Source organism: Rhinopithecus roxellana, chromosome 13, assembly GCF_007565055.1.
Source record: "Rhinopithecus roxellana isolate Shanxi Qingling chromosome 13, ASM756505v1, whole genome shotgun sequence".
Classification (NCBI taxonomy): domain Eukaryota; kingdom Metazoa; phylum Chordata; class Mammalia; order Primates; family Cercopithecidae; genus Rhinopithecus; species Rhinopithecus roxellana.
The window spans coordinates 85,754,680-85,773,398 of record NC_044561.1 but is presented as its reverse complement, the minus strand read 5'-3'; the positions used below and the strand labels follow the sequence as shown (position 1 = coordinate 85,773,398).

The 18,719-nt window shown below is 46.8% G+C and overlaps 1 protein-coding gene and 1 pseudogene across 1 annotated transcript in view; one reads left to right on the top strand and one right to left on the bottom strand.

Annotated features, from left to right (window-relative positions):
* The window catches only part of BFSP1 (beaded filament structural protein 1), a 31,519-nt gene extending 14,172 nt beyond the window's left edge, over window positions 1–17,347 (bottom strand). The window contains exons 1-4 of the mRNA XM_030915336.1: window positions 17,246–17,347; window positions 7,113–7,208; window positions 4,077–4,169; window positions 982–1,089 (exon numbers count right to left, since the gene is read on the bottom strand). Of these exons, the coding sequence (XP_030771196.1) occupies window positions 982–1,089; window positions 4,077–4,169; window positions 7,113–7,208; window positions 17,246–17,347 (399 nt within the window). The remainder of the gene's footprint in view (window positions 1–981; window positions 1,090–4,076; window positions 4,170–7,112; window positions 7,209–17,245) is intronic.
* Window positions 9,229–9,758, top strand: LOC115892726 (annotated as a pseudogene).
* Window positions 17,348–18,719: the final 1,372 nt, after the last annotated feature.

Sequence of the window (18,719 nt, the reverse complement as noted above, 5' to 3'; positions counted from 1 at the left end):
ACTCCAAGGTCCCAAAATGAAATCCTGAGCAGACATGGGGGCACTGGAAATCAATAAAAAGCGCAACATCTAGTTGTGGCTTCACATTTTTTCCCATTTTGTGGGCCCTGGCAGGGCAGAGACAGAGTAACACATAACGTCCAAATGGTCTGGGCTTTCTGAAGCATCCGATTTTTACACGTTTTGCTCTCTTGTCCCCATGTGTACTTGTTAAACCAAATGTCAACTTACTTTTTGGTTTGGGAAACGTGGTTAGAAAGCCATACAAAGGTGCAGTATTTTAACCCAACCGTCCCCACAGAATGCCCTGCTGTAGGATAACGAGAAAGAAAGAGAACTGGAAGGAACCAAGGAAGATGAGCCAGGAAGTAGCCAAGAAGGCACAGGCCACAGGACAATGTGGGGCTTTTCTATTTTGTTTTCAAATTAAGCTTCACCCAAAAGGGGTGGGGGTAAAAATGTGAGCTTTCCACCAACACCTTTCTAACTAGAAGCAAACACTGATACAACCACTCTTTCCAGGTTGTAATCAAATTCCGAAGGAAAACTGTTACCATGAGAAGAAAAACAGAAGCACAGATTTGAACAAGTGGAGGATAAAAATCCCTACTGTGTCCGTTTCTGCTTATTCTTACAAAGCTTGACCTGGGCAAAATGAATGCATGATGTAGACACTGGGGCAGCCTAAGCCTCGAAGGGGAGGGCATGACTTAAAGGAGTCCCAAGGGGCACCTCTGAGGGGCCAGGAATGAGCGTGACGCCTGTGTTCACTGGCTCAGGACTCTCCCTTGTCCTGGAAAACTCCTCAGTCCAGGGCAGAGCAGAGCGCTTGGTCACCCACTCCGAAAACCCCGTTTCTGCCAGGAACATAGGATATGTTCAGCATGTGACAGCTCCTCAAGCTGCATGCGTGTGCTGCATGTAACGCCTCCATAAAACATGTGGGAAGCCCCAATGCACATGCGGCAGACTCAAGCGTACCTGGGCCTGCAGCTCCACTCTCTGCGCCTGCAGGTGGGCGAGCACCTCCCGGCCCTCCTCCAGCTGACTCCGCAGGGCGGCCACCTCCCGCTCCGTCAGGAGCTTCTCCTGCACAGAGAAGGCCAGAGTCAGAGTCACAGGACATGCAGAGAGGAAAAGGGCAGAGAAGGTGTGGGGCCCTGGTATGGATGGAATATCCGTGTCCCCCTGAATTCTGTGTTGAAGTCCTAACTCCCAAGATGAAGGTTTCAGGAGGTGGGACCTTTGGAAGGTGTTAGGGTTAGATGAGGTCATGAGGATGAGGGCGCCCCATGATGTGATTAGGGTCTTTGTAAGAACAAGAAGAGACACCAGAGCCCCCACCCCCGCCCCCTGTCTGTCACATGAGACAAAGCAAGAAGGCAGCCATCTTCAAGCCAGAAAGAGAGCCCTCTCCGGACACCAATTCTGCTGGCACCTTGATCTTGGATTTCCAGACCCAGGACAGTGAGAAATAAATGTCTGCCTGTCAGCCCTCCTGTCTATAGTATCCTGTTATAGTAGCGTGAGGAGACTAAGCCAGGCCCACAGTGCAGCCATCAATGGCTTTTGCTTTGTCTTCAAAGTCTGAACCTCCTTGGGAGTGTGAAACGCCGGGACCAAGTACCAGGAGACCAGAACTTAGACCTGGCTGTGCCGTGAACCTACTAAGAGACTCTAGAAAAGACATTTGACTCTCAAAGCCTCGTTTCCCCTTCTGTGAAAAGGAAAACCTGGAATGCACACTCTCTAAGAAAATGAAGGTTGGTTGGAGCCGCGAGCCACACACTGTGCTCAGATGTCAGCGCAGCACAAAGCAGGAACCATCAGCCCCAATGGGTGAAAGAGAAGTGACGCTCCAGGGAATGGCTGGAAGGAAATCCTCCAACCTCTCCACACTCTGCCACGCAAGTGCCTCTCTCCTGACCTGCCTTTCCACGTTTATTCAAACATATTCAAACTGTTTCACAAAGGCCTGACTGCTCAAGAGCCAGGCCTTCTGACACAGAGCGCATTGACTCGAAGCCACGCAAAATCAAACACCAAGTCTACACTGAGGGTTTCTGTGTCGAAGCCCATGCATGGAAGGCAGCCTCTGCTTCAAACACCTTACAAAGTGGCTGCAGCAGCGACACAGACATACAGGAAAGTGACTGTCTAATTTGACTGTAGAATTGCTAAACGAAGACTCATAAAGATGTGATGCTTTCTCAATTGGTGCTTCTCCATCCTGAGCATGCCCATGAGTCCCTGAGGATCTGGCTAAGATGCAGATTCTGCCTCAGTGGGTCTGAGGCTGGGCTGGACACTCTGCACATCTCACAAGCCCAGGTGATGCTGATCAATGACATCAAAGTCAGTCCACTGTCTGTGTACTTACGACTTAGAAGGGTCTTATTACAAGGGAATGGACGATACAATTCAAAAGGTATGCTCGGATGTAAAACACCTTTGAGTTAGAGGACAAAAGTGGGTTTGAAAAAATAAAAATAACATCTCTGGAAAGGGATCTCTGGCAAAGAAGATTAAGACTTCCAGAAAAGCATTTTTAGGCCTTAGTAGCAACCTCGGTTACATCCACTAAGGACAACAGGATCCTGAAACGGTAATTGGTGGGTAATTCGGACAAAACTATCCTCATGAATGCCAAAAAAGGTAACTTTCCTGTCTCTTAGATGATACTTTGCAGGGTTCAAAAGTGTCTTCTAAAGCAAATTTGGGGATTTCTTTAGCTTTGTATAAAATAATTAAGATGAAAAAGTTCAGGCAGCCGGTGACTCCAGCCCATGGGTTCTGCAGCAGCTTGTCTGCATGCTGCTCCTGGGCAGGCCCCACCTCCTAAGCAGCCCATTCATTGACTTGGAGCATGGCCTTAGCACACATCTAGGCAATTGCAAGTGTCACCAGGGTTGAGAGCCACCATCCTAGATCATCCTTGCAAAAAGACCCAGAACCTTATCTCTTGCCCAATCCACCAAACCCTGTACTAGCCTACCACAACCTCTGGAGAAGGGACACTGTAACATTTTTATTTTAATTTGCATCATATCCAGTGTTTTGGGGTTTTTTTGTTTCTTGTTTGTTTGTTTGTTTGGAGATGGGGTCTTGCTATGTTGTCCAGGCTGCTCTTGAACTCCTAGCCTCAAGTGATCCTCCCACCTCAGCCTCCTGCGTAGTTGGGATTACAGGCACGAGCCACCTCACTTGGCACCAGTCTATTTATGTATATATCATGCTATGCATCACAAAATTCCATAAACCATATTAGGAAAAAAAACTACTATCCTGTTGAGCAGCTAGAGAGCTAAATGAAGAAGGAATTTGGAACATAATATCGGAAATAATTTTTCATATCCAAATCTTTAGTTTTTACAAATCGGCTTCAACAGTCTCTATCCTTTCCCACTAGTTTCCATGCCACAGGCTCACATAATCATTAGCAGAGCTCCGTCTTGAAAATATATTCACTAATTATCTGAGATTCTCTGTATTTTAAATTCATTAACAGATTGATAGGGAGAATAAGGAAACAAACCAATTTTTTTAATGGGCAAGAGGCTTCAGCAGAAACGTCCACAAAGAAGCTATCTGGATGGCAGATGACTGCACAAAAGGATGTTCAACTTCCTTAGTCATTAGGGTGTGCAAATTAAAACCACCACCATTAGAAGAGCAAAGACGCACTAAAAAGCTGACATACCAAGTGCTGACAAGGACAGGGAGCCACAGAAACCCTCACGCATTGTGAGTGGAGATGCAACAATGGCACATCGCTTTGGAAAGCAGCTTGGTCGTTTCTTATAAAGTATGCAAGGAAGAACAGCTCATAATTCTCAAGAGAAAATACTGAAGAAAATGGTCAAGGACGCAGTTTACATCTTCATGTATCTAAATATTGGCATTTACAGTACAAGAAAAATATCAGAAGAACAAACTTCAGATGAGGATACAAGGCAGGAGTGGGGAGTGGACCCTGGTGGTCGCCCTCACAGTCCAACCTGTGAGCCCTTCCCTGGGAGTCTGCAGATACAGCTTCCCGCCAGGGCTGGTTTGCCTTTTCCTGCTCCAATTCTTACCTCCCTCATCCCACTCGTCACAATGGATGCTGGAGGAGTGGTGTGGATGATCTGCTGCAGGATGCTGATATAGGTCTGAACTTCCAGAAGATTCTGTTAGGGGAGGGAAAGCATTCTCGTTATAAGTTGAGCTGTGCTGGTTTTTCCTTCTAGTACTAGATGAGCACAGGAATGGACACTTCCACATGCTGCATCATCACATACGGGACAGACCATGACCAGGTTCAGGAGGAAGAAGAGACTGATGCATTTGCTGCCATCGGTGGGCCTGCCCACCTGTGCACCATGCTCATTCCTGGCCCCTCAGTCTCCTTTAATCTTCACAAGAACAATGGGGCAGATGAATAAACTAAGGCTTGCTTTATTTCACCGTTTCTCTTCAGCTACATTGGTGCATTGGTCTTCACAAAGTCCTGGGTGGCAGAGGCACAAAAAACAGAGGAGAAAGCCAGCCCTCACCAGACATGGTGGCTCACACCTGTAATCCCAGCACTTTGGGAGGCCAAGGCAGGTGGATTGCTTGAGCCCAGGAGTTGGAGACCAGCCTAGGCAACATAGTAGGACCTCATTTCTACAAAAATTTTTAAAATTAGCTATGTGCTGTGGTGTGCACCTGTGGTCCCAGCTACTTAGGAGGCTGAGGTAGGAGGATCACTTGAACCTGGGGGTGGGTGGAGGCTGCAGCAAGCTGTGATCACCCCACTGTACTCCAGCCTGAGTGATAGAATGAGACCCCATGTCAAAAATAAATAAGTTAAAAGGCGCCGTGGAGGGCACAAAGGACCCTTTCCAACACCGGCAATGTTTCAAAGAATGGGCTTTGGTCAATCAGGCCTGGACTAAAAGACTTACTGGCTATGTGTGACCTCAGGCAAGCTATTTAAACCTCCTAAAATGCAAGTTCTTCTATAAAACAGGGATAACTATATGTAGGGATGCCTGATCCCCTTTACCGGCCAGTGCCCCTATCCCAAGCTCTGTGAGTAACAACAAATGACACAGCCCTCTGCAGAAAGCAGCCCTTGATCAACAAATGGTCATCTTGTCTAGGAAGCCACCAGGCCCTGCCTTATCCCCAACCCAGGCCAATGACTGATGGCACGGGAGTACAAAAGACCAACTCTCTCAACTCCTTGAGGGACCCAGCTGTGGTGTAATTCACAGAGCTTCCCGTGAGAACGCCACAGCTGGACTCCAGTTGAGGACACGTCCTTGCTGTGCTCCCTGCCCTGTCTTGCCCCTTTCCTCCCCTTCTCCTCAGAGCCCTCCACTAAGACATCAGCGACAAAAAATCACTACCTAGAGCTCTGCTTATAGGGAGCCTGACCTGAGCACTATTTCACGAGGCTGCTCTTGGGATCTGGTGAGATACTGCAGGGGAGCCTCACAGTGTGAGCTATCATCATCATCATCATCATCAATATCATCCTAAATGGCCTGGAAGAATTCTTTGAGCTACTTCAAAACTGCCCCAGGCACTGTTCCCAGGATTCCATCAAATAGAGCAGAAGCAAGGAGGTGGGTGGGGAGGAGGAAATGGCTGGGCCTAATGGAAAGTTGGAGGGACCCTGATTGGAGCAGACAGGGCTGGTGTACGGATGCAGGTACACACTGAGGTAGGAAGGGAACTGCAGGTTCACTGAGCACTTGCCAAGCTCCAGGTTGTACCCATGTTCCCACATTGTCTTAGTTTGGGTTTCTGCAGAAGCAGACACTGGGAGAGGGATCTGAGTATAAACAGTTGACTGGGCAATGATGCCAGGAAACATGATGGATGGAGTGGGAAAATGAGGCAGGGAGGGCGGTCAGCGAGGGCTATTACCAATGAGTCACCACTGTGAGCACCTGGAGCTCAATCCTGGTGAGGATCTCTGGGTGCCAGTGCAGAACAAAAGCCTCAGAGTTGGTCTACAAAGGCGAGAGGGAGCTGGGGTGTTTATACACCAACTCCCATCAGTTCCGGTTGAGGCTACTCCCTGCTCCTGGGGACAGGAGTTCCTCAACACCCCACTACAGGTGGAGCAGCCTCCAGCTGCTTGGAGAAAGTCCTCAGGCAAAGCTGCAGGGATGGCAGTGGGAGGAGGCCAGAGTCCCTGAAGAGGGAAGCCCTGAGGCACCCACAGGTCTGCTACACTACTTCACCCACACCACTGCTGGGAAGGAGAGCCTGCATTTGCATTTTGAAGATGAAAAAGCAGCTCAGAGAGGTTAGGCCACTCACCCATGGTCAAACAGCTGCAAGATCTGATCTTTCAATTATGCCAGGGCCCACCACAGTCAGGCCTGTGAGGAACTGCTGGAGGCTGGGGGAATCTGAGCACTGCAGGAGAGGAAGCTCCTGAATAATGTGCTCCTGCAATTAACGGGTTCAGAGGCAGGGCGAAAAACAAGCCTTTTTTTTTTTTTTTTTTTTTTTTTTTTTGAGACGGAGTCTCACTCTGTCCCCCAGACTGGAGTGCAGTGGTGTGATCTCGGCTCACTGCAAGCTCCACCTCCCGGGTTCACGTCATTCTCCTGCCTCAGCCTCCTGAGTAGCTGGGACTATAGGCGCCCGCCACCGCACCCGGCTAATTTTTTGTATTTTTAGTAGAGACGGGGTTTCACCGTGGTCTTGATCTCCTGACCTTGTGATCCGCCTGCCTTGGCCTCCCAAAGTGCTGGGATTACAGGCGTGAGCCACCGCGCCCGGCCGAAACAAGACGTTTTAATGTATCTTCTGAGCAGAAACAGTTGATGGACTGTCACTTAATGAAGACGGATCTATATAAAATCACTTTGTAAATTATACTGTACAATATAGATACTGGTTCGCAACACCACGGCCCTCAAACCACACCCACTACTGCCCACTCTTCAAAGCAGGTCTGGCTCATTAAGCCCTGTCCAGTGACCAATTCACCCCTATTTGGTTCAAGGGAAAATGCACAAAGGTATACCATTCTCTAGCAGTCTGTTTTCAGCCACAGTACCCCGGGCATATCTGATCAAACCCAAACTGGGTTTTCTAGAGGAAGGGCTTCAAGGGGTCATGGTTACCTTCTTGTGCCTGTCCTTCGCCGCACTGATATCGTCTTGCAAAAATTGGGCTTCCAGCTGAAGGCGCAGGTTATGCAGCAAGGCTTCATCAGCTTCCTGCAATGAGAGCCACATATCCCTGGCCACAGGCACCATGGAGCATAGGGGTAAAGCTAGCCGGGTATATGAGCACACAGACCACCTGGGAGCTTACTGAAATCCAGACTCTGATTCAGTAGGTCTGGGAGGGATCTGAGATTACGCATTCTAGCAAGGCAATGGCTTAGCCCATTGGACCTGTTCTAGAACAGCAGTTCTCAACAGAGGGTGATTTTGTCCCCAGGGGGACATTTGGCAGTGTCTAGAGACATTTTTAGTTGTCACCACTTTAGTGGTAGGGTCCTTGTATTGGCAACTAGTGGGTAGAGGCCAGGGATGCTGCTAAATACCCTATAATACACAGGACAGCATCCCCCCACAACCCTGCACACAAGGAATTCCCTTGCCTAAAGGGTCAATACGGCCAGGGTTAAGTAACCTTGATCTAGAAAGATCGGAGCGCTAGGTATATTTACATACCAAATAAAGTTAATATTTAAGTAACCTCTGTATTTGTTCTATATCTCATCATCAGTGAGTTGGGTTTCTAAGACTGAAAGAGTTTTCCCTTAAATCCTGAAATCTGTATTCTAGTAGTTTTCTCCCAAGGACTATTAACATTTACCCTGAGAAGATGCATCTTTAATACAAAAATGCATTTTTTAGAATGACTGGTTTGTGAATAGCATTTGTTCCTCTAAGGTTGGAAACTACACTGATCACAAAAGGTTGAAATTTCTCAGGAAACTTTCTGATAATTCACTGGCTCTTACCTTATTGATCTAGTTTGAATACACCAGATAGGTATGAAAGAATTATTAATGCTCTTAATAAGATTGTGCTACGATGTCCAGAAGTGACTTATATACTTATATACTTCGGCATCTTCAGTGTGATAACAGGTGAGCATTACTTGGATTCGTCAGGATTCCCCACTCTCCCAAGATACCTCTGCCATGCACACCTGCCAACACCTGAGGCCTTGGGAAGTGGATTTTTACTGACTTATTAGTGACTTGCTAATAAAATAATGAATATTAGCAATGGGCTGTCATTAATCAAGGGGGACACGTGGTTTGGCTAAAATATGTAAGAGACACTGTCCACGCTCGCATGAACAGAGTTATGACAGTCACGATATGTGGACTGGCCATGAGATGTAGAGACACTCCCCACCCTTGTGCTACTAGGGTTTCAGTTCTGGCAAGGCCTTGAGACTGTTCTCTTAAGAAAGGCACTTGGGGCCAGGCACAGTGGTTTACGCTTGTAATCCCAGCACTTTGGGAGGCTGAGGCAGGTGGATCACCGGAGGTCAGGAGTTCGAGACCAGCCTGACCAACATGGAGAAACTCTATCTCTACTAAAAATACAAAATTAGCCAGGCGTGGTGGCACATGCCTGTAATCCCAGCTACTCAGGAGGCTGGGGCAGGAGAATCGCTTGAACCTGGGAGGCAGAGGTTGCAGTGGGCCAAGATCACGCCATTGCACTCCAGTCTGGGCAACAAGAGTAAAACTCCATCTTGAAATAGATAGATAAATAAATAAATAAATAAGGTACTTGGTTCCTCAGTTGCTCCTGTGAAAGACCACTGGTGTAGCAAGATTTCTGATTGTCTGATGCTGACAAGAAGGATCCTGAAATTCTGACTCTATTGTAGCCTCTGCCTTAAATGAGCTTTCCATGCAAAGTGTTCTCTTAGCACCTAAGACACCAGAGCTGAGACTTCATGGAGCCTACACAGAAGGCTGTATGGACCCTGGCGGGGGGCCTGCATCACAATAAATGTTAATATTTAACAAATCTCTCTCTGTGTAAATTTGGTCTGAAGCATTAGCAAGATGGTAGGGGAGTGGCCAACCCTCATCCAACTCAAACTTCTGAAGCTCTTTTATCTATCCAAGAGAACTGAAGATTTTATCTTGCACAACTTGAGAGTTGTATGAGATCAAATTAGTTAATGTGCAACCCTTAGGAATATATCTTAAAACATTTCCTTCCTTTTCGATCAGCCATCTGCAGTGAAGCCACCACCAAAATGCAGATTTTCATGAAAACCCTTATGGGGAAGACCATCACTGACCTCGAGGTTGAACCCTCAGATACGACAGAAAATGTAAAGGCCAAGATCCAGGATAAGGAAGGAATTCCTCCTGATGGGCAAAGACTGATCTTTGCTAGCAAAAGCAACTGGAGGATGGATGTACTTTGTCTGACTACACATTCAAAAGGAGTCTACTCTTCATCTTGTGTTGACACTTCGTGGTGGTGCTAAGAAAAGGAAGAAGTCTTAACACCACCCCAAGAAGAATAAGAATAAGAGAAAGAAGACTAAGCTGGCTGTCCTGAAATATTATTATTAATTATTACAATGTTATAAATATTAAGGTGGATGAGAATGGTAAAATTAGCCACCCTCATCAAGAGTGCCCTTCTGATGAATGTGGTGCTGGAGCGTTTATGGCAAGCCACTTTGACAGACATTATTGTGGCAAATGTTGTCTGACTTACTGCTTCAACAAAGCAGAAGATAAGGAACTGTATGAGTTAATAAAAGACATGAACTAACAAAACAAACAAACAAAACATTTCCTTTTGCGTTTCCTCCTGCCTCAGCCTCCCAAATAGCTGGGACTACAGGGGTGTACCACCACACCCAGCTAATTTTTGTATTTTTAGCAGAAATCGTGTCTCACTATGTTGGCCAGGCTGGTCTTGAACTCCTGACCTCAGGTGATCCAACCACCTCGGCCTCCCAAAGTGCTGGGATTACAGGCATGAACCACCATGCCTGGCCAACTTTAAACTTTCTAGAAGTAGCCACATTAAATAAAATAAAAAGAAACAGGTGAAATTAATTTTAATAATTTATTTTATTTTACCCAGTATACCCAAAATATTATCATGTCATCATGTAATCAATAAGTTAGTGGTGAGATATCTTCCATTCTTGCTTTCAGATGAGATTTTTGAAACTGTTGTGTATTTTACACTCATAACACATCCCAATTCGAACTCCCAACATTGCAGGTGCTCCACAGCCACGTGGGGCTGGTGCCTGCCATACTGCATGGCACGGCTCTGTGGGAGCAATTTTCGGCAATGGAAGATCTTGTTTCTCCTCAGTGCTCCTCCAGGTTTCTGCTCCAGGGTGAATCCCCAGGTAAGGAGCCCTCAGCAGAACGGGGAAGGACACCAGTGTCCAAAGTCGTTCCTCACCCTCGCCCCTGGACTCTCCTGTCTAGTCTCTCCAAGGCTCCTCCTGATTCCTGGCCCTAGCACCGGGCCCCTGCTGCCACCAGCACCGCTGCCCACGGGGAGAAGAAAGAGCTTCTGGGAAAACTGCTCCCTTCAATAAATCTACACATGGTCTGAAGTTTTTTAGATTTTTTGTTTTAAATGAGAAATAGAAGAATGAACCAAATTACAAAAAGGGACACATTTTTCCAGATCCAGGACACTGAACTGTCCAAACTACAAGAATATGAAATCTAACTATGGGACTTAGCTTCTGAGCTCATTCATGTGTTTAATTAATTAGCCATTGACCTTTAAAGAGCTCTGCCTTCAGAGGGCTACCATTCTGGGCCCTTAATGATGAGTCCTCACACCCTGCAACCCAGGGACAACAGTGAGGGAGGGTCTAATGAAAACTCAGCTGTAGTGTTCCTTCTTCCAGAAGGCGTGCGCTGCCCAGCCCGGGGCGGTCAGACCCAGACTGATGCACTCCTGCAAATCGAGGCATTCCTACCCCAGGGGAAGCAGGTAGACCCCTTGGAGATCCTGGAGCCTGGTCTTCTGAAATACCCAGAAGTATTTCACAAGCTTGGGAAGCCTTTTGTAAGAGAAATGGTGGAAAGGGAAGCCTGAATCTTTCCAGCAACAGAAAAGGGTGGAGGATTCAGAAAGACCTGGGTAATTTGTAAAATACAAAAAAACAACCAGACCTCTGCAAAGACGGAAACCAGGGCAGTCTCAGGAATCTAAGTAGCAGGAGTCAAGGACCTGTGCTCAGAGTGACCCAGCTCTGAATCAGTTCATCCCTGCATCCCTCCCTCAGGAGAGCTGTGATTGGCCAGCACGGGTCACATGACCACCATCTTGCCTGACAGCTGGACCATATGATGGGAAAGAAAATCACAGTGTTCCCGGAGGCACCCCACTCCCTTCAAAGGCAATGGTTCCTTGTGGAGTGATTCTCAGCCCCGGGGATGGGACCACACCCTCAGAGAGGCCTGGCTAAATCTGCACCCGAGGTGCAGGAGTATTGGGGTGGATGTTGTTCTATCTTCCCTCTGCCCATCTTAAGACTGCTGAGGATGGGGTGGGGTACAGAATTCTCAATCACTCTTACCAAAATGCATCCATGATTGAGCCACAAAGCTGAATGACTGGAAACAGGGCTTCAAGGACCCTTTGTGTGATTATTTATAAGGAATCAACCATTCTAAATTTTAGAAAGAGAAGGGACCCTAGGGGTCACTGGTCCTCAAACTTTTGTTAAGCCACATGTGCCATCCTTTGAACAAAGCAGTCCATGAAAGCCACTGTACTGAAGCAAAACCAAGGGGCCACAGGCATCCCCCTTGCTCAGCTGCCCTCTTCCCTCAGAGACTCTTCAAGCAACTCCATGCAACATGAGGGCTCTGCCAAATGCACCTTGAAGTCCAGAGCCTCCCTCCATGTATGCGAGACTGAGGCCAGACCGATGCAGTGCGTCACTGAGCTCGTGAATGGAAGTTAGTGGAAGATAATGGGCCTGGAACCTGCCATGGGCTTCTCTCTACTAGCCAAGAGCTGAGTGCTAAGCCCTGACTCCATCCTTCGAGGTGCCTGTCATTCTTCCCCACCTCCCTCCTAGGATTGTGCTAAAACCACCAGCACTGGGTCCCATCAGTTAAATCTTTAAAATTGCTCATAGTGATAGTAAAAGGCCAGTCAATAGTTATTCTTAAAATAGGGATTAAGCAGATGTTTCTGCAAGCACACTGTCATGCTTTGAAGATAATCACCTGATAAGCTGACCCGAAAATCCCCAAAGGTGAGTAGGGGCCACTGGAATGTACAGTTGCTGATACATTGAGGAAAATTTGTTTGGGAAATGTTTTCTTTTGTTTGCGCCAGAACTCAGAAATGTGTAGACGTTTGTGTTTTTATTATGCTGTGGATGTTGTCAGCTGAATTTTCAGAAGCTTCACCAGCAGAATCATCTAGATTTTTCTGAATTGAGATTATGGGTCAATAGTCTAATTTTACAAAACATTCCAACCCTGATATTGCCTGTGTCCTAGATCTAGACCAGTGGCCCTCAAAATGTGGTCCCTGGATCACAACACCTGGGAACGGATCAGAAATGTAAATACTCCAGCAGATGCCAGACCTACTGGCTTAGAATTTCTGGTGCTGAGGTCCAGGAGTCTGGATTTTAACGTGCCCCCAACCCCTGCCGCACCCCAGGTAACGCTGATGCACACTGAAGTTTTAGAACCACTAATCTAGACTATTTACAGCCATGTTTTTAGAAAGGAGCTGGAGAAATAACTAGAATTTGGAGCATTATTGAAAATCAGCCCTTTTTAACTCAAATGGCTGGGATTAAAAAGGGTGAAAAAAAAACAGCCTTACTTACCTATTCACAGGGATCCCAGAAACTCCATTAAAAACCCAACTGCTAAAGAATGGGTATTTAAGTTCATTAAGATTTCTAGTTAGCTGGAATTTAATTAAAAAACACTTTTCCTCCAACTCTGGATGTCAAAACCTTTCCAAAAATGCTAAGGTTGTTCTTCCAGGTGCTAATGCTGGCCTGAAGGAGGGCACTGGGCAAGTTCTACATCTCTCCACCCTCTCTCTTGCCTCTGCCTCAGTCTCCTCAACTTTGCTCTCTCTCCCTTTGCATTCATCCTGACTCTTCCTCTGCTCCTCTTGCCTCTCCACCCCCGGACTCCTCCTCTTCCTTCCCAGTTTCATCTCCTTCTCTGGAAGTTCATTTCCGGACTCAGAGGAATTCTTGGACATAAAAAGGTACAGCCCTGAAGGTAGGGCTTCATGCCCGCACCATTTTATCCCCTAAACTCCCTGGCCTCTTGCTGCGTTCTGCAGGCACGTTTTAGAGACACATGAATTACATGAAAAAGCACATATGTCAGCCTTTAAATATTTTTAAAATTGTTTTTAAGTGAAAGCATTTGACTAGAAGCCACATCATTTTAAAATTCTGGGAATTTTAAAGAAAAAAGAGGGAGATTTTAAAGTCTGCTGCTTACAATTTCCTTAAGATAAGCAAATCAGGCATCATAGCAGACCAGTAATCTCATATGTATATATTTGGTGACCATGAGTTCTAGAAGTTAGCAAACCCAAATATTTTGAAGTCGCCTGGAATTCCTACTACATCAAAAGGCTGAGAAGTTGAATAACTTTGGCCATCGGTTGTAGGTAACGTGTTGAGGAGTTTATTTCACTTCCAAGTGCATAGCAAATAGTGGCCCGCTATAACTTATCTGGCTGATAAAACTACAGGAGCTCTTTCTGTAGGCTTGATTACATGTGCAGCATGAAGAAATGCATGGTGGTTTTGTGAAGGCAGGGGCCATCAGTCCTTTCACGTACATTGCGCTATCTTCCAAGTAGGATGCAAAGACTGGGTCAGTGATGTCCCATGGCCACATCCAGGGATGAATCCCTTCCACAAGTGAGACCAAAGGAAATGGGCACTGAGACTGAGCTAAAACCTTGTTGATCTGATGTAAGAAAATACCCAAAACCTGCAGGCCAAAACCACTCACAGGACCAGCTGATGCGATGTGAATTTTAGCCTCTTTCATGTCATCTGATGATCTCAGCAGAGAACAAAAAGGTCCAGTGTTCACCTGGTCCTGCCCTTGAGGGACTATTTGGGTTCTCCAGAAGTGGACCCCCAGGCAAAGACTGGGTACCTGTGGCTTATCTGGGAGGTAATCCCAGGAGGCACAGGGAAGGGAGGGAAGTGAGCCAGGGAAGGGAACCAATGAAGGAGTGTGATGAGCAGGTTGCCATTGTAGACAGCGCAGTCCTGCTAGGGTCCCTCTGAGGGACCATGTGGAATGCGACTCTGAACTGTTGCTAGGAGGGATGGGGAACTTATCCACCTATCCCGGTCCACAGCAGCTGAGAGTTGCTCCTGAGGTGTTAATACCCAGCACTTCTGGATTGTACTCACGTGGGCCATGCATGTTCCCAGAGCCCGAGATGCAGGCAGTGATCAGGGTGTTCAGCATGTCTGAGTGACCACTGGGATGGCCCAGGGTATGTGGACAGGACACTAACATCAAGGTCCATGGGTCCACCTATTGCTGAGAACTCTCTGGCTTCGTGTCTGGCCTCTGAGTACATCGATTCCCTGACTATTCTTTGGAGGTGGAGAATGAACCACAAACACAAAAGACTCCAACTCCTGTCTACACTTATCGCAGCTGAGCTGCAAGGCTCTGAAGTCATTTAACCTCACCAAGGGTGAGTTTCCTCACTGGCCCAGAGAAGGATTTGGACTAGGTCATTTCTGAGAATAAAAACTGCCCCTCCAATAACCACAGGCTGTTCTGAGGCTCCTACAGGTTTGCACAAAGCCCTCCCCAGCTCCCTGCATCTGCCTGCTGTGTTTATGAATTCTACTGTTATCCAAGGACTACCTGCATCTTATTCACTCTGTATTTGTCTTTAAATGGACTCATTTTTACGTAGATTTGTTTGGAAATCTATATGTCATCTGCTGTAAATAATAGGTAATCCTAAAAAATTCACAAGTATTAAATATCACTCCTCCATGCACTTTCTAAAGTCACTTCCCATTTCACCAGGGTTCCACACCCACACTGTGGAGAAAATCAAGTTGGTGTCTATCACATCAAGTGCTCTGTAATAACAGTGACCGGGGATTGAGCGCCACCAGGTGATGGGCAAGTCATACACATTATTACGTCATTTAGTTCTCACTAGGCACATTGACTTTCACTCCTATGGTGGGTGGGAAGTATTGTGGTTCCATTTCACAGATGAAGAAGCTGAGGCTCTGAGGGACAAGGCAATTGGCCCACAGTCTCGCAGATGCTCAGCAGTAGCAGGAGGTTCCTAATCACAGGCTACACTCTTCGCTGGGGCTGTGCAGCTCACTTGTGGGCAGTACTGTCTTACCTGGACCCAGGGGCCAGTCAGGCCAATTCCCTGTGCCTGGCCTCACCCAAATTCTTGGTAGCATCTTTCCCCAGAACCTTCATAATATTCTTACAGGGCTGATACTTCTTCAAATGTCCACACTCTATGTCACAATATACATAAAGGTGTATAATGCGATGCTTTTTCCTTATTTTTCATTATCTATGTTGCTTTATTTTTTCTACTGAGAATATGGATCGCTTTTGTAAAAAAAGAGAAAAACAATAGAAAGTTTAAGCTTGTTTTTTAAATTCACTGTCATTTTCCATCAAGAGTAAAGGAGGAACCCCATTCTTTCTCCCCTTTATTTGAAGAGTACCCAGGATGGCACTGCGTGAGTGACAAGTGAGGAGAAAGCCCTGTATGCAGTGAGGACAGATGCTCACAAAGCAACATGTGGAAGTGTTGGGGAGAGGGCCTGGGAGGGCCTGCGGGGTGCTGTGAAGGATGCTAGGGCCCCGTGTCTGAAGGCCATGTTCTGGCAGTCTGAGGTTGCCACCAAACAGAAGAATGGGGATGATCTACAGGTGTCAACAGAATAGCAGGGTGACGTCAGACACTACTAAGGCCCAGCTCCCAGCTCAGACATCCAACAGGCTCAAGGCCATCGTTCTCTAGGCCAACTATTGAGCGTCTGTCCTTAGGGCCCTCCTGAGGTGCATTCTCACTGCTATCTCTGTGTTTCTATCTAGGGTGCCCACGTGTCCTACTAGCTGGCCTGAGACAGTTCCAGCCTGCATTGACTGACTTGTGTAATTACAGACAGCACCCTCTTTTGCACACTGTCCTGGTTTGAACATATTGTACGTGCTCAAATGCAGAGGGGCAGGTAACACAGACAAAGCAAAACTGGGTTTCCCTAGATTCTAGTTCTGATTTTCCCCTCAACCAGCAGAGTAATCCTAGACAGCAAAGGCTGGACAAAGTGAAGGGATGGCAAACATCCGGTGCTAACCCTGACTGTCCAAAGAGGCTGCCTGGAGTTCCCTGAGCATGGCAGGGAAGAGTCTGAGGTTTTGTCAGCAATTTTGATGAGTTGTAGGCATGGAAGGGGTGGGGAAGGGCAGCCCATGTGCCCTAATTAAGCAGCCCTTCCACTAAATAGTCTCCATGGGTCGTTCCGCTCTGATATTTGAGCTCAAAAATAATCAGAAAAGGGCCATGCTTAAAGTTATCTGCCATCTCTTGTTCTGTACAACCCTGGTGATCCAGAATCATTCTGCTTTCTGGTGATGGGATTCTCCTGGCAAAAGCAGAAAATCCAATCAGTTAGTGAGAATGATGATGAAGAATCCCAAGAAGGAAATCACCCCTGTTCTGCAGAGAACAACTCCACATAACCCTGCAGGAAAGTCAAGTGGCTAAGAACCCCTGGCATCTCCTCTGGGGCTATTGGTCATGCTATAAGAGGGAGCTCTAGGGGAAGTAGAAATTTCTTCCTCTGTTCTCCTGAGACTTCTCCTGTGGAGCAGCAATCTCAAAACTCTTAGCCAACAGGACAGAGGTATCGCTGTGTCCAAATAACCACTGCCCAAAGCAAGGTCCTTCCTAAATTCGGTGTTGGGGATTGGTATGACAGGTAAAACAGCCCTTTGTCATTGTAACGCCAGCAGGTTTTGCTAGCCTAGCATAGCCAACAAGCTTCATAGTCTGTGTTTCTCCCAGGAGAGAGGGGTGTGTGTATGGGTGTGTGAGTTCACTCACAAAGACTCAGTTGAAATTAACAAGTCGAGAGAGAGTGACTGCAAAAGAAGTAGTGACCGCTAAAGTAACACAAAGAGAAGCATGTAAAAGATGCACTTTCACCATTCCGTTCAATACTGTAATTAAGCTGCATAAGCCCAAGGATGTGTTCCGCTCACCTTGTTAAGCCGTTCAAGCATTTCTTTTAGCAGGAGTTGACATTCACACTCATTTTCGTACCTGCAAATTGGACACGTAAGTGAGAGTTGGGTGGCTACCATGCTTTGATATGTATGGATCACATAATCAGCATTAAATTCAACCTGGGTACGATGCCCTCTCCTTTAAGGAGAGGGTCTTAATTTTAAAGTAGTAGCTAATGAATGCTGCATTTCCTAGCCGACTGCCTCCCAATCAGAAAGTGGTAACATTTGCACACTGCATGGAGTAACCAGGGGCAGTTAGCGAAATAGGAGATTCCCAGCCTGAAGGCCCCAACCCCAGCCCCTACAGTCTTATTCCCAGCCACCCCAAGGACGAGGGAATTATATCCTGGCCTACCTAAAACCCAAGTGCAGCAGTGGCAGAGACGGGAGACTGCCCTGCACAATCTACACCACCATTAACCTGACCGTACTTGGATTTCCTATACTATTTTATTTGCTGACACATGTAATGTGTCAATTTTTCCAGATTATGTCATTTAATCCTTACATCACCCTAGAAGAAAGCAGTTATTGTTAGTGCTGCATTAAAGATGAGGAAACTCAGGCAGATGCTCCCAACACTTCGCCCTCCTCCTAGCTCCCCACACAGCGACAGCCTCCTCTGGGCAAGTGGGTGGGGCAGGCTGGACATGCCAGGGAATTAGGGCCTCTGGGAGCAGCCCCCAAACTCTGAAAGAGGCAAATTGGAGCATAAGTACCCCAGCTCCTTTTCTGCTCAGCTGGGACAACTGAGGCACGTTCTATACCCAGCAGGTGGAGCTCCAGTTGCCCATGATGGGAACTTGCTTGCTAGTGCACTCAACACTGGCTGTCTTTCCTTCCTGTCTCATCTCTTCACTCCCCTACTGGTGTTCCCCGAGGACGTGTTCCAAAGAAGCTACTTGCCCTCACATCCCTGTCTCAGGCTTGGCTTCTGGTGGACTCCAAACTAAGAGAAGGATGGAGTCAGACCTGAGACTTGAGTTAGACACCAAAACTGTGCTTTGATAACCATGCTATATTGTCTGGATAGAGAAACGAACTCCCAATTTAAACATTCACAAGATTAAGAAAGCAACAAATACTAGGAGCAGGTGTTTTTGTTTGTTTGTTGTTTTTTTTATCCTAGTCGATTTCTTTCTGGACTTCTAGAAAATGAGGGGGATTGGGGAAGCACAGACTTCAGAAATCATTCTGGTCAGAATGAAAGTTTCCCTCTGCAGATATTTTAACCCTGAAGAGAGAAGATTCCTTCCTAAATGACTCTTCCCCTTGTTCCCTATAAGGTGACCCACAAATGCCCATTCTCGCCTTCTTCAGGAGTTAGGGCCCTTGATGTTTGGCAAGCACAGGACTGCCTAGAAGGGAAACTACATTTTCCAGCATTCCTTGCAGCCAGGTGTGGCCATGTGACAAAGTCCTGACCAATGGGATGGAAGCCTAAGTC